General features: G+C 45.0%; 1 protein-coding gene across 3 annotated transcripts in view; it reads left to right on the top strand.

Moving 5' to 3' along the window:
* The first annotated feature begins 400 nt into the window (after nt 1-400).
* tesk1b (testis associated actin remodelling kinase 1b) overlaps nt 401-14,691 on the top strand; it is a 32,220-nt gene continuing 17,929 nt past the window's right edge. For 2 of the 3 annotated variants that reach the window (XM_030075629.1, XM_030075628.1), the window contains exons 1-2: nt 401-678; nt 1,583-2,345. In XM_030075629.1, coding sequence (XP_029931489.1) covers nt 2,148-2,345 — 198 coding nt within the window. In that variant the 5' untranslated portion in view covers nt 401-678; nt 1,583-2,147. The remainder of the gene's footprint in view (nt 679-1,582; nt 2,346-14,691) is intronic. The other variant, XM_030075627.1, reaches the window with a different exon arrangement.

Genomic DNA, 14,691 nt, shown 5'->3' with positions numbered 1-14,691 from the left:
TTCAAAATATACAAACAAACAAAAATGAATTACATAGAAAATGAAATATGAATCAATGAACAAGGAATACTGGAAATGAGAGACTAGTCTTTGATATTGCTCATGATCTTAACTTCTTATTCATTCTTTACAGCCCCTAAAGGTTTTGGGCAGAACCACGTGAGCATGACGCGGTAAGAGAACCTCTCCAAATGGTTCTCCATCACATCACAGTGATTCTTCTGTGACACAAACCCTTGAGAGTCTTATTTTGGTACAACACTGAGCCCTGTATTCGGCAGAGTGCACAGGCGCAGATGCAGCAGGGCTGTAACAACCTTGACAGTTTGGACAGAGTGGCGCATGCACCCATAGGTGAGAAGCGCCCCCACAGGTGCATTTTTGCGGCGATCACTTGTGGACCCGCCCAGACTCGCCGCCTCCAGTAAAGCACAGCAAAAGTCACTGCTCTGCTTCCTTCATGCAACCAAACCCGACAGGCAGCGAGAGGCAGAAGGGCGCAGAGAAGCGTCGGGGAGGTAAAACGAAACCTCTGAGGCAGTCTGAAGGCGGGAGGTGGCGAGCTAAGATGATTAATTAGTAAAATAAAGGCCTCGGCAACCGGACACCAGACCTGATCTTGGCTTGGGGCTCACAGGCCACCGCACGAGGAGGATTTGGTTTTCCAGCGGAGGCCAGGTAAGTCCCAGCCGTGCAGGCATGCGTCCCTGCACTCGTCCACGGCGCAGTTGCGTTGTGCGTCAGCGTTTTCTCTGAATTACACCGTCAAGACTCTAATGATATTTAGGCTGCATGTGCGTTTGTATGTCCGGAGGGACTTAAGTGACAGACGAGCCCATAAACTCAGCTCAGTTTTACATTTATAATTTATAGCCCGCAGTCAAGCCTGTGGTGAGATGTGTCACGGCACACGCTTCCTACGGAGCATCAAACGTGTCCTGCAGACTGGGGCGCGCTGTTTGCTTGTTTGCGCGTGTACGAGGCGGGAGCCCTGCTTCCCATTGACCCATGCAAGCGATCATGAGATCGCAGTTGATTACTGTGCGTGTGATTGGATCAGTGTCAGAGAGCGGCCGTGTGTGCAAAGTGCAGGCAAAAAAAAAAAACACAATGAGCGGTGATATCTCGCTGCCTCCACGGCTGCTATCACGGGGGAGCAGATAACCAGACAAACAGCGCTGTGTGCCAGAGTAAACTCCGTGCTCGGCTTTATTATTTTGCGTAATGACATTTTTGTTGTCAGTAGTTGCGCTCGTCACACCGCAAGCGACTCCGACTCTGATCTTTCTTTTAATCATTATAATGGAGCGCAAACACCAAGCAAGCCAAACTGTTAGAAATTGATTTGGCGTCCAAAATCGCATTGGGGGAGCATTCAAGACCAGAGTGCTCCCTTTAAGCTGTGCGTGTAAGATAGTTTTTGCAACTGACCCAATAATAATAATTATCTGCAGTTGCACCAACTAGATAAGCTGGAAGTTTTGGGGGCAAATGACGTACAGACTTTACCTTTTTATTATTTAATGAATTGACGCCCCTGCTGTTCACTCTCCCCTTCCCTCCCTCCTCCCTCCCACTCCAGTTGCAATAGGCTGCTGCACCAGAGAGGCAGCTCTGTGCACACTGGAAACCCAGGATCCAATTGGTGGAGAACCAGGAGGGGAGCCCCGGCCTTTTTCCCCCTACTGCAGGAGGAAGGAGCGGAGCGGAGGCAACCGAGAAGAAACGCCGCTGCCAAGCCAGCAGTAGCAGCAGCAGCCTGCGCAGTTCGAGCCGAGGCAGAGGAAACAGCCTCCTCTTCCTCTCCGTGACAGGAGCGAGTGAGACACAACTGCGCACCCGACTCTGCAGGATGCGCCGGCGTAGCTGCGTAGTTTCTTAGAAATAAAACACAAGCATATCCGGACCTGACAGCGTGTCGGTGTTTTAGAGGCCTTTTTTAAAAAATAACCACAGCTCTGAAATTCGCTTTTCATCGCCGACTCCTTGCAATTGTGTCTCCCTGAAAAGCCCGAGCTGCGCTGAGGCCATGTAGCGGACATGGGAAATGTAAACAGTAGTCGGGCTGGATTTTAAACTACGCACAAGTCCCACGTCCTCCCCCGCCTCCTTCTCCTCCTCCTCCCCCTCCACCCGGGTTGTCCGAGATGGAGATGGAGATGGAGATGGAGAGGGTCGAGCCGGAGCAGGAGGGAGCAGAGCCGCCCATCCACAGCATCCACGGACCCAACCGGATCAGACCGTCCTCCTACCGGGCTCTGCGCAGCGCCGTGTCCAGCCTGGCCCGCATAGATGACTTCATCTGCGAGAAGATTGGTGCAGGGTTCTTCTCAGAGGTGTTCAAGGTGAGGGACGTGTGTTTTGGGGTGGTGGTAATGTTATGTGTGCGTTAAAGTGAATATAGTCTTAAGTTTAGGAGATTACACTGAATAATCTAAAGCCATTAGTGTTCCTTGTTTGAGTCATTCCAACACCGCAGAAGCAGAAAAATGTAAAGTGAACTAAAATTATTGAGCATTTGCCCCGAGGCAGCTCACAGCAGAGTTGTTTACTTCCTCTGAACTCACTTTACTCAACCTACTAATGGCCCTCCCAGCCCATGCTTCACTTCAACCACTGCTGATTTAAGAAAGGGGAGGTGTCTATGGCAACCGACTGACTCAACCAAACACCCAGAAAAGGCACATAAGGCAGAAGATGGACGATAAGGAGGGCGTCATTTTGGAAATGTACACTTCACTGACCCAGCTAATAGTCCTCTCCTCTCCACATGTGGTTGCCAGTGACCCACATGTTGTGGAAGGTGAACACGGTGTTTTGGTGTGTAAGTGATACGGTCAGGACAGGTAGATCCGGCACATGTACAGGTAAACCTACACCATCTGTTGGACCAGTAGCCTTTATCCTTTGTAAGGCCGCCATATTCTTTGAGAAGAGGCCTAATTCCAAGGAACAACTAATTAATGCCAGCTCCCAATTGCCACATAAAGCCCGGTTTGATGTTGTAAGAGATAATAAAATGCAAAGAGCAGGTGGCCAAGGGGCAAATTGCATCACCTTTTGAGAGCGGAAATTGCTTTTGATTCGAATGAAGTTTTGTTTTGATGTCAGCGCTCTAACACGAGCCTGGAACACGGGAGAAATGATTTTGATTTTCATCATTTCCAAGATCAGGAGCTGTTTAAAAAAAAAAGGGAAAAAAAGGGCTGAGAAAGCTGAAAGAGATGAAATTTGCCAGCTTGAGAGGTTTCATTGACGGATACTGTCAACATGCATCAGATTGAGCGCCATTCAGATCCATACAAAAGAGTGTGAGCTCAGGAGTTGTGAAATGTAAAATAAGTAGGCTTCTCGTAACATTATCAGGCTGAAGCTGCACTTTGGCAAGGTGCGTGGCCGCAGTTTGAGAGCCACTGACCGAGTTTGCATTAGCTCTGCTCGGTGATACATTGATATTATATCAGTATTGTGATCTGGAATGAGATATTGTTTGGGATTTTGGATATTGTGATATAGTAATATGACATAATTGTTGTCTTTTTCTGGTTTTAAAGGCTGCTGAACTTATGACACTGTTCCAGCTGTTCTGTTGTTTGCCTCCACCTGCTTGGTCATCACATCCACGTCACTAATGACTGTTTATCTAAAAACTCTAGTGTGCATACATGTTATGAAAGCACCAATATTCATCCCCACAGCAACATCACAGTATTGATATCTGGCTCCTCGGTCAAAATATTGGTATATTTGATATTCTCCATATCACCCAGCCCTACAGTTCATGCACACAAAAATGCAATAGCAATGCACTCATCACTGTGTGTTGGGCCCCATGCCAAAACCAAACTGTGGTCATGTTAGTGGTGTATTATGCTCTTAGTCCAAGTAAGCACATTTATAGTCATATGTATTGCTCCAGAGTTACTCACATAGTGAGTAAAACAGACCAGTCAGCATACATCATTTTTCAGATGAATTTCTTTTTCCACATTATTTGGTGACTGTGCTCATGCTCAGTCAGGGGCACCTATCTGACAAAGACTGTGGTCTGCTTGCTATAACCACATACCACATGGAAATCAGATCATTAGGGGAGGTAAAATAATAATCATATCATGTAAATAGCTCAAGCACTCCATCCTTTCATTCAGACTGTTGGCAGTATTATAGTTAATGTATTATGCTGTATTATGCATGAATTAGTAAATTCATTTCCTCTCTGGGTTGGACATCCGGTAGAGGTGTCTGTGCACATACAGACAAGACTAGAGGCCTGTGAGGGGTTTAGTGTTTAGTTAAAGGACTTGTAGGCAGGTATGGACACGCTGAGTCTTTAGGGACTCAAACCTCTCCCCCTGCAGGGCGTCACAGAGGTCGGGGTCACTCTTCACCTCTCACACCTGGGCCAGCTATCCCACAATCATCTTTGACTCATATAAACTAATGCAGAAACAGTCATGTTTCAGCTTGAGACTCCTTTTAAGGAAATTCGAGGCCTTGATAAACATAATTTGAACATGATTTCAGATTCAATTGCCAGCTTTGCGTGTATTTGTTTAATGTGTTAGATGTTGCAGCAGCACACCTGAGTAATGGGCTTTTAAAAAGTAAGTTATATTTAATTCTTCAGCAAGCAAGCAGGCAAAACCTGAATTATGTAGCACATTTCATTCCAGGTGGAATCACCATGTGCTTCACAGAGCGTGGGCTAAACCACTGAAGTTGCAGCCAGAAAAACTACGTGGATAGTAGACATAAGTAAGCACAGTTAAAATAATACCTAAATAATACACGTGAGTTAAAAGCCATTTTGATATAAGAATACAAAACAAATATACGGGTAGATAGATAAATAAATAGTCAAAATGACATTTTGTTGCCTCCGTTGGTCAATAGTCATCGATCATGCTAGAAGACCTGTGTGTGGAGAATTGGGATGTCATAATCCTGGCTCACAATAATGGCACCTGTAACATAAACACAAGATATGTACAGTAATGCCCTTTCTGCTGACCTGGGAAAAGCTAATAATCACTAAAGTGAGTGGTGGGGGGAGGATGGAAGTGTCCGTGGGTCTCTTATAGTTTGAATGGAAGTGCTGCCAAGACCCACGGCACTATTTTCTGCCCCAGTTGTGTGTCAGGACGCTGGTGTTTGTTTTGAGGTTTGTGGATAGACTTATGGAACGGGGTTTAGGGACCTTGTTGGGCGAAAACCTAACTGAACATCTCAGACTTGTTTTCAGCTTGACCCCCATGCATAGCTTGAGTGGTTTTTCTAGCATTTCATAAAAACCACAGGTGGTGGAACTGTCTGATCCCCTAGTCCTTCACGGGAAGTTAAAACATGAAAAAAAAGGTAAGACTGTCTTTACACGACTGCAAACCGAGACAAGAGGGGTGCAACCTGCTGCGCCGATAAGTTTGTTCTCAGAGCACTCCAGTCTTGAAAATACGCCAGGAATGGCCACTTTGGCGCTCGCTTTACTGAGAAATTGCGATGTGACTTCACTCGCAGGGCTTCGTTCGTCCTCTCCCACATAAAATAAAACCCTCCTCGGCCACTCAACCCGGTGAAGCCACTCCTTCAGCTTTGCCCTTTGAATGGCCAATGAGCATGCAAATGCAGCCCTGTTTACTGCTGGCTTGTCGAGATGCCACTTGAGTTTTGATTGGCTTGCCCTTTGATAACGCCATATAAATGCAAAGTTGTTGCCATGGCTATCACTCACTTTTTAAAAGTTTACTGGGAGTGCGGTAAGATGAAATTGTTCATCAAATGGACAAATGTGTTCCTGCGTGTTTCTTCTTCTTTTGAGATAGTGATATGAAATCATTTGTATGAAATAATCCAGGATGAACAGCCTCACTGCAGAAAATCACCATCATAATAAGTCCTTTTAATCTCATATTCAGTCTCACAATCCTGTTTTTCTTCAAACAAGTGAAAAAAATCTGTCAGTGGTATGAGATAATCCCACTTCTTTCCAAGTTGCACCTTTTTCTGAGAACAAGTATAAATATGTTGCAACAAGGCAGAACAAGATCAGCCCACTAGTATCAAGAATTGACACGATTCAAGAAAATTCTGGAAGAAAGTGGGATTATCTCATGCAACTGGCAGATTTTTTCACTTGTTTGCAAACTCAAAAACTCAATTAAACGACCTGTTAGCGTGGCTGTTTTTGCAGTGCTCCTCAGAATGTTATTTTTGAATTTTGGCTGTCACCCATACACCCAGAGGCGCACACACACACACATAACGTGTATGCATCCGTATTTACACAGCACATTTTGAAATGTGGAGCCTGGTATGATGTCCTCCGCTCTGCTACAAAGGCCCTGGCGTCCTGCCATTTGTCTGCTGCTGCTGAGCTTCAGTCCTCGGTGTAGATCAATGGAGCCTCGCGGCAGGCAGACGGGCCGCCATTCACCTCTCCGGTGTGCTATTGTGCAATCTGAAAAAAAGGACGAGAAAGAGACGCAGAAAGGGAGGGAGCACACGTGTCAAGACAAATCCTTCAGGTGCTGCTTTTCATCTTCTTTAATATTCTTCAAAGATGAGTTGCCGCCATTTGTGTGTGTGTGTGTGTGTTCAAGCGCGCATACATGTGTGTTTGAACTACCCAGTGTTTGCCTTCATGTGCAGGATTCCTGCTGTGGCTCTCCCTGTTCTTTTCCCATCCGATCCAAATTTGACCAGAAGTTTTGGAGCGCTCAATGCAATGAATGTGCTGCTGATGACTGGCCACATTATATTTCTGAAATGATGCTGCAGCGAGGAAGCATGGGAGTGAAGTCAGGATAGGTGTCTTCACAGATTCAGGTTCCGTTATGCCCTCCTGCATAATTAACACGACGGGGTGGGAAATCTCATCTGAAAGCTTGCAGATCAGCCCAGGCTGCCGTTGGCGGAGGCTTAAGTTCTTAATTTGCTGTATAATCTCGCACCAGGGTTTGACAGATATATTGGACCAGTACTGACCTTTAATAAAACTCAGCCAGTCTGATGAGCCTCGTGCCAACGTGATGGAAGAGAGGAAATGATTTCTTTAACTAGATAGAGCGGTGGCCGTCTGCAAAACCTCACCCGACCTTAAGGTGCTGCCAGCCCACCTAAAAACCTCCTTTCGTGTGGCTTTTATAACAAAGAGTTTAACTTTTTAATGGTTTGAATGCCTTTTCATTGGCTTTTCCACCATGCAAACAATTAAAGCTCATTGGAAAACACTGAATAATTGTAACCTTCAAGTACAAGAACGGTCAATAGGGCACAAAATATCAGCTGTTAAGAAGATGGATCGGCACTTATATCAACATTTGTTAGCTGGTGCTGGGCTAAAATTAGATTTTTTAGCACACAGCAGCCTTTACTTCTCAAAAGAGAGACTTTATATTGATTATTTTGTCCCTTGACCCTAATGATCCAAGCCTACCCTGTCAATAAACCTAATGGACTGGATTCAGTCAGTAAAACATTTTGTACTTTGTATTGAAAAAGTGATATTGGATCATCCCTTGCAGCTTCAATCCAAAAAAATATCGGGCTTCAGAAACCCATATTGTCAAACGCTAGTGTGTGCCCGCGCTAAACCCAAGGATTTGAAGCCGAGCTGGAGGAGGTGTGATGAGTTTTGTCTCGCAGATCAAACTGGCTTGTGTCTTTTATTCAGTGGCTTTAGTAGCGGACGTAATGTCGGGCTCCGTGTGGTTGTTTTCCTCGGTGATTATTGCGAAAAGTGGGAGGCAAAGCTTGACGGCTCAAACGCAGCTCCATGAGTCACCCCATGGCAAACATTAAGTCATCTTGGTAATTATCCTACAGGCTGTGATTAGCCCCATTGAGTCTGGTGACAGTGAAATTTCGGGGGAGTGGTGTCACACACACGATGAGATGCGATCAGGTGCAGGGGAGTGATTTCAGCGAAGAGAGGAGTCTCCAAAGACCAAAAATAATGTCAAAATGATTGGAAGTTGCGGTGCGTGCGCGGCAAGTGTGTCTGATACGTCTGTATGGAGGTGTGTGAGTGTGTGTGTGTGTCAGCTGCACATGACAGTGGTTATGGTGAAAGAAGTGGGTTGCCAAACACTGCTGCTGCTTCTACTGTCAACGTCAATAAACCCAACTCCTTATCCCAGTCTTTTTGAAGAGGAGAGAGTCTTTTGGGACGTGTTATCGGTTTTGGGTAAAGTTCACCCATGAAATTCCCCAGAAACTGTATCCAGTTGAACGGCTTGCCCAGAGGTGTGTGTGTGTGTGTGTGTGTGAGGAACAAATATTGATTGATTAACCGCCGAATGCCGGGACTCTCCCATCAGGACGTGTCGAGATGAAATCTGCTCCTCCGAAGGCGAGCGGCGGCTGGCTGCTGGAACCGCTGCAGCTCAGAGAAGATAAAACAGCAACAAAAAGTGGGAAGACACGCACACACACACACACACACACACACACACACACACATCAACCCTGAGGAGCTTCACACACACAGAAACACACTATCCATCATCAGCCGTCTGCCTTGTTCTTATGATCAGTTTCAGGGGATTGGATTTGGAGTGTGTGTGTGTGTGTGTGTGTGTGTGTGCAGTCATTGGATGGTGTTGTTGGTATGGAGAACCAGTGCAGACTTGAACACCAGGGTCTTAGCATAGCACTTTTACTCTTATTATTCCTCTCCTCCCTTGCTCCTGTTAGGGCCTGCTCTGCTGCCACTCAGCAGAGGTGTGTGTGTGTGTGTGTGTGTGTCTTTGCATGCTAGCAAGAATTTCCCTTTGTTTATCTTCTGCACAGCAGCACCGACAAAAAGGTGCTTGCAGGCGATTTTTTATTCTCCAGTTTTCTCCATTGAGCCAAATTGAGCAACGCTGCTGTCGAAAATTCTTATGGAAGAATTGCACAATTACTGTTTTTTAAAACGCTCTGCACACCCCCGCTTCACCTGTGTCTTACACAACTTCACCTCCACTTGAAAACCTCTTCAGACGCGTCGGACCCGTCGGTGTGTGCGTTACAAAAGCCTCGTTCAAAAAACACAGAATTTTATTTTTCAGTTCTAGTGGAGATGCCAAAGTTTCCACAGATACCAAATACACCCTGCAGAATTACAGGGAAATGTGTGTAAAATGATGCACAAGCAGGGGCGCCGCCAGGAATTTTGGGCCCCATGAAAAAAAAAAAAAAAATGTATTTACTAGTTGATGGTTTAATAATTTTATATTAGTTTTTACCTATTTTTTGGGGCCCCTGTCAGGCAAGGGCCCTTGGAATTGTCCTAACTTTTCCCCCATATACGGCGCCCCTGTGCACAAGACATCTGGATATTTTCTTTTGGATTATGATGCTACAGCCATAAACAACAATAACAACTTGGGTTTGAATATTTCACTCAGTATAAGTGTGATGTAGCTTCACTGAAGCAGCAGATACAGAACGTGTACATGGCATTGTTATGCAAAATGCGAAATTAATGCTTTCGTTTGCACTTTGAAGCTGATTGAGGGGAAATTTAAGGGAAAATCTGATTTCAGGATCCCATTGTCCCCATGAGTCCTTATCAGTCTGTGTGTGTTTGCTGTTTGGTCACATCGTGTGTCACATCTGTCGATGTGTGTGTCCACATGTTGGGAGTAATCCAAGTCTTAAGCTAGGCCTTGAGGAAGGCCGCTCCCTGCAAGAAGGTAAACAAATGGCTGTGTGTGTGTGTGTGTGTTTGTGTGTCTTCCCGCTGTTGCAGCAGAGGCAAAATGTTTTTTAAATGTCCTCCCTGGGCCTGCATGCTTTAACGTGTCGCAGCAAGACACCGCGCGGCCTCCCTTTCTCTCAAACTCTTTCTCTCCCGTCTGTGCGCAGAACCTCTCATTAGCGGGCAGCGGGCCAGGCTATAGGTGTTTGCAAATAACGGGAGCACGTGTTTCTGCATGTATGTGACGCAGAGAGGACGGGGTGAACTGTTTAGGGTCTGTGTGTGTGTGTGTGTGAGGCGGTGGGCGTGCCCGGCTCCAGCTGACGTTGTGCAACACGATGTGGCTGTGTGTCAGTCAGCTACCTGCTCTCGACTCGGGGATCAGGTTGTGTTTTCGAGCCCGGCGAGACCGCACAGAGGGACCTCCCTGCTCGCTCTCTGACGGACCTGACTTGGCTGGTTGCCTGGTCTCACTCGCCCATACACACACTCACTCTCACACACACACACACACACACACACACACTGCCACCCACTCACTCAACTTGCTGTCCTGTCCCGTTTTTGTTTGACTGCTGAGTTGATGTTTTTATTACGCCGCCATTGTCTTGTATCCAAAGTGGCTAATTTAAATGAAGGCTTTTGTTGTATACTTAGATTATAATTTGGGCTGGATGATGTATTTATATATTGACATCATGATATAAGACTAGATGCACTGTGGTCTTGGATTTTAGATATAATATGATGAGATGGCCCCGTTTTCCCACATGTTAATATCTCATGAAGGCACCACTAGTCATCCCGACTGTATCGTCACCATATTGATATCAAAATGTTCGGTCAAGGATATAATAAAGTGATATTTGATTTGATCCATAATCGCACAGCCCTCATTATAATGTCTTATTTTTGGAGCTGCAGGAGGGTCGGCCTGCAGGTTGAGCGGCGGCGTCGGAGCTGACGGGGGGCTTCAGTGTCAGGCTCAAAAGCACCTCAACAGGGGGGAGGTGATGCTTGCCAACCAACATTAGGCCCACCTCAGGTCACGCCGACTTGAGACTTAATACTGTTGAGGCAGGGAATCCAGGATTTTTTTCAATTTTTTTCAATTTTTTTTTTTTTTATGTTGATTTTTGCTTGGGATTTCTTCTTCGCTTATGCAAATGCATCTATACCTGTAGAAAACATGTGCATTTTATCGGTTTAAACATGAAGTTAACATGCTAAACAGTGTGCAACAGGCTGCTCCTATGTAGGCTGTGTAGAGTTGGTTCAAATTAATATTAGGATACACATATGGATTTTTTTTTATTTTGATATATAGTAGGAAATGTCTGCATTAATGTTCACCTCATTGAACTGAATGATGTTCAGTGTGACGTCAAAGTCAAATATTCCTGTTCCTAATACATACATATACATATATTATTTAAACCACTTATTTCCAGTATGCTCAGTAAGTTCCTCAGTGCTGCTTTGCCATACATTTTAATAGGCTGTGTTCTTCAATTCATTTCTCCAAATATGGAAACTTACCTGCATTCTTAGGGCATCTTTGCCTGGACTTCATTTAATTTCTGTGAGTATCCATAGCTTGATTCCTGTGTAATAAATCTATATGATCATTTCTTAAAAACATAGGAAACACACAGGAATGCACACTTGACGCTGTTAAGTGACCATGCAAGAGGCGTACACACACACATTTCCCCTCACAGTGTGTTAAATATGTGGTTGAGTTTTAGTTCCCCCTCTTTATTTACAACTGGTTAACTCCTGTATGGGTTCTAGGAGACGGGTCGAGCATGTGCCTGGGCTTTTTAGTTTGAACAATATGTAATTTATCCCTCAGCCATTTAGAAAGCCCACTCCACCAAGCGGAGTGTGTTAAAAGTGGCTCTAAATTACAGGAGAGACAAAAAGCCTTTTGACCTTGACGCTAAAACGACCAGCACTGCAAAGTTAAAAATATGTTTTGTCCACGTTTTTGCTCTATAATCTGTGTTTTAACTTCACCTGATAACGTCGGATACAGTTTGAGTCTCTTTCAGAGGAATTTAAAGACCAGGAGGAGCAGTTTGGATGTGATACGCACGAGTGGTCTTAATGCATTCCTGGTGATAAACCATGTCATTTTCTCGGTGCTTTTTTATTTTTAGATTGATTTTGGATTTATCAGCTGTATGTTCAGCTGGGCGAAGCGGCGGCACTAGTCGCTGCTGCTGCCGAGTCGATGCAGCCATGAAAACCACAAGGGGAAATGAATGAGGCCTTTTGGAGATCTGCTGGAGTCGACCCACTGTCCAGTGGCAATGTCATTCTGCTGTGTGTGTGTGTGTGTGTGTGTGTGTGTGTGTGTGTGTGTAGTCGGTCATGCAGTCACTCTCACTAACGCTGCACACTTTCAACCTCTGCAGCAACATGCAGTGTGCTCATATGTGCTGAGCAGACCCAGTTTCCTCTCTCTCTCTCTCTTGCTCGCTCGCTCGCTCTCTGCATCAGTCCGTCCCCCCGGCCAATGACAGACACCGCCGCACATGTTCACTGCGGAGAGAGCGAGCCAGATGCCTGTGACCTTTCCTCTGCTGACAGCGGCACTTTACGAGACAGAGAGAGTGTGTCTGAGAGCGAGAGGGAGCTTTTAGGGTGTGTCTGCGCTCGTGCACGTGAAGAGAGGTCTGTCCTTCACCGCGCTCTGCCTCCGCCACGCTGTGCTCGACGGCGGCAGGAGGTGTGTGTGTGTGTGTGTGTGTGTGTGTGTGTGTGTGTTTGCAGTGTGTGTGTGTGTGTGTGTGTGTGTGTGTGATTGCTTCATAATGTGGAGAAACCTTCGCGTTGGCGTGAACATCAGCATTCCAGTGCCATGTCCATGGAGACCCCCAGTCAAGTGCTTGCTTGCTTTCCCACTGACCGATGAAACACACACACACACACACACACACACACATACACACCTAGAAAAAAAAAATCTTTGGTATTCCCAATGGAGGAAAATTCATTTTCTTCTTATTGTGAGCTTTTAATTACTCTGTCACTTTCTCAAGTTGATAATGCAATCAGAAATTCCAGGGTGAAGTGAACCAGGTGGATGTTTCCAAGGCAGCATGAATGCTAAATAAAACAGAGCAGAAAGCAGCCAGTTTGTGGGTGGACGCATTCAAGGTGTATCTGAGCACGCTGCAAGTTTTCTGCTTTTCCAGAACAACATTTACAATTGTTGTTGGAGCCGAAAACAACAATTGAAAACGAATGCCCATGACGGAGTAGGCGTGTTTTTATTTCTGTTGTAAAAAAAAAAAATTCTTTAAAAAATCTTCATTTGCTTACATCTAAACTAATCAATAGCCAAACATATTCCCAGCTGAAAATGACCTCGGCACAAGACCAAATGTGTTACCTTTACACTGACCTGCAACGCTTTGAATAAGAAAAACACGATTTTCCCCAAAAATGTGCCTGTGATTTCTTGGGCGCCTCCTCGCGTTTTTAGTCATTTAACCTTAATGCCATAATGACACAACCTCAAATGACTCAGGGTAACTTAGACCCACTGGCTAGCTGAAATACGATGCGATGTCAATATTTCACTCACTTTTTATTTATTTCACTACATTTGTATGCCAGCTAGCCAGGTATTAATTCCATTATTTCAGTTGAATAGCTATTGCCAAGTAAGTAGTTTGCATAATGTAAACTATCATGAAAATTTCAAAACATGATTTACACTCCTCACGTAAAGACAAAATGACTGCGCTAACTCAGTCGTTGTATTAGCAGACGCTGTTAAAGGAATATTCCAACTTTTTGGGCAAAATCCCCTTCTTTTACGACTTATCCAGACTGAGACAAGATGTTCGATACCATTTTCACCTCTGTATGTCCAGTGGTTCAGTTGTTATGTGTGGCATTTATGGTCTCATTTCATGTATCTTAGCATAAAGACTTGAAGTCTATGGGAGTCTTAGCCTAGCTCCGTCAAAGTGAAAAAATAAACCTTAAACCAACTCTGAAGCTGTCTTATTGATAATTTATCTTGTGTATTTGAAATACCCAAAGCGCTGGAGTATTCTTTTAATGACAACACTTTCTATAAATAGCATTTCTATCTTTCTGTAAGTATCATTTCTATATTTAACAAAATAAAGACCAGCTATTTATTCAAATCTCACAGTAACCATACATTGTTTATTCTGTTGTTGTGCAAAATAGGAATTTTCAGAAGTTGGGAGGAAATGTCCCCCATGTCTCTCGTCTGGTGGAAATGACATGAGTTTGGCGTCACTAAAGCCTAGTGGTGGTAAAGTTTGTGCCCACATACTGTTATAAATTATGGGTATTCACATTTTAATATGACCTGTGTTGGAAAAACGAGCTCATGAAAACCAGACACACACAAACACCTGTGTGACTCAGAGCCGATCCCGAACCTAAAAACGGAGAGAGACACAACAAACAGTCCAGCAGCAGCCGCCGCCGCGACCTGCTACATCAGCAGTTGGCTCACGTCTGCACTGTGGGCTGGGCGGGTGACTCAGAGTGTGTGTGTGTGTGTGTGTGTGTGTGTGTGTGTGTGTTTGAGAGAGAGTGACAGAGTGGCGGACAAGCACGTAAGGAGTTTCTGCAAGTAAGTGGGTGTGAGAGAGGGAGGGAGGGAGAGGGAGGGAGATGTGAGAAAATGAAGCTGTGAAAGTGTGCGGTGTGTTCACATGCTGGTGTTTATTTGGGAGTGTGTAGATCTGTATGTATGCAGAGTCCCGTGGTGCTGCTGTCAGATAACTTGTAGCACTGCAAGATAAATCTCTGGCGATGCGGTGGATGTAGGAGGAAGCTGTGATAAATCATATGGGAGAACATAAACCTCTTACCTGCCGCACTCACTGTAAATATAAAGAGAGGTAGGAGATTACTGCAGTACACCCAGAGTGTGTGTGTGTGTGTGTGTGTCTGAATGCGATCAACATTCTGCTTGATCTTCCTTTTTTTTCCAATGGGGCTAAGGAATCATT

The sequence above is a fragment of the Myripristis murdjan genome, chromosome 18 (genome assembly GCF_902150065.1).
Source record: "Myripristis murdjan chromosome 18, fMyrMur1.1, whole genome shotgun sequence".
Taxonomy (NCBI): Eukaryota; Metazoa; Chordata; class Actinopteri; order Holocentriformes; family Holocentridae; genus Myripristis; species Myripristis murdjan.
The sequence above is the reverse complement of the archived record's forward strand: the minus strand, read 5'-3'. Positions and strand labels throughout refer to the sequence as shown.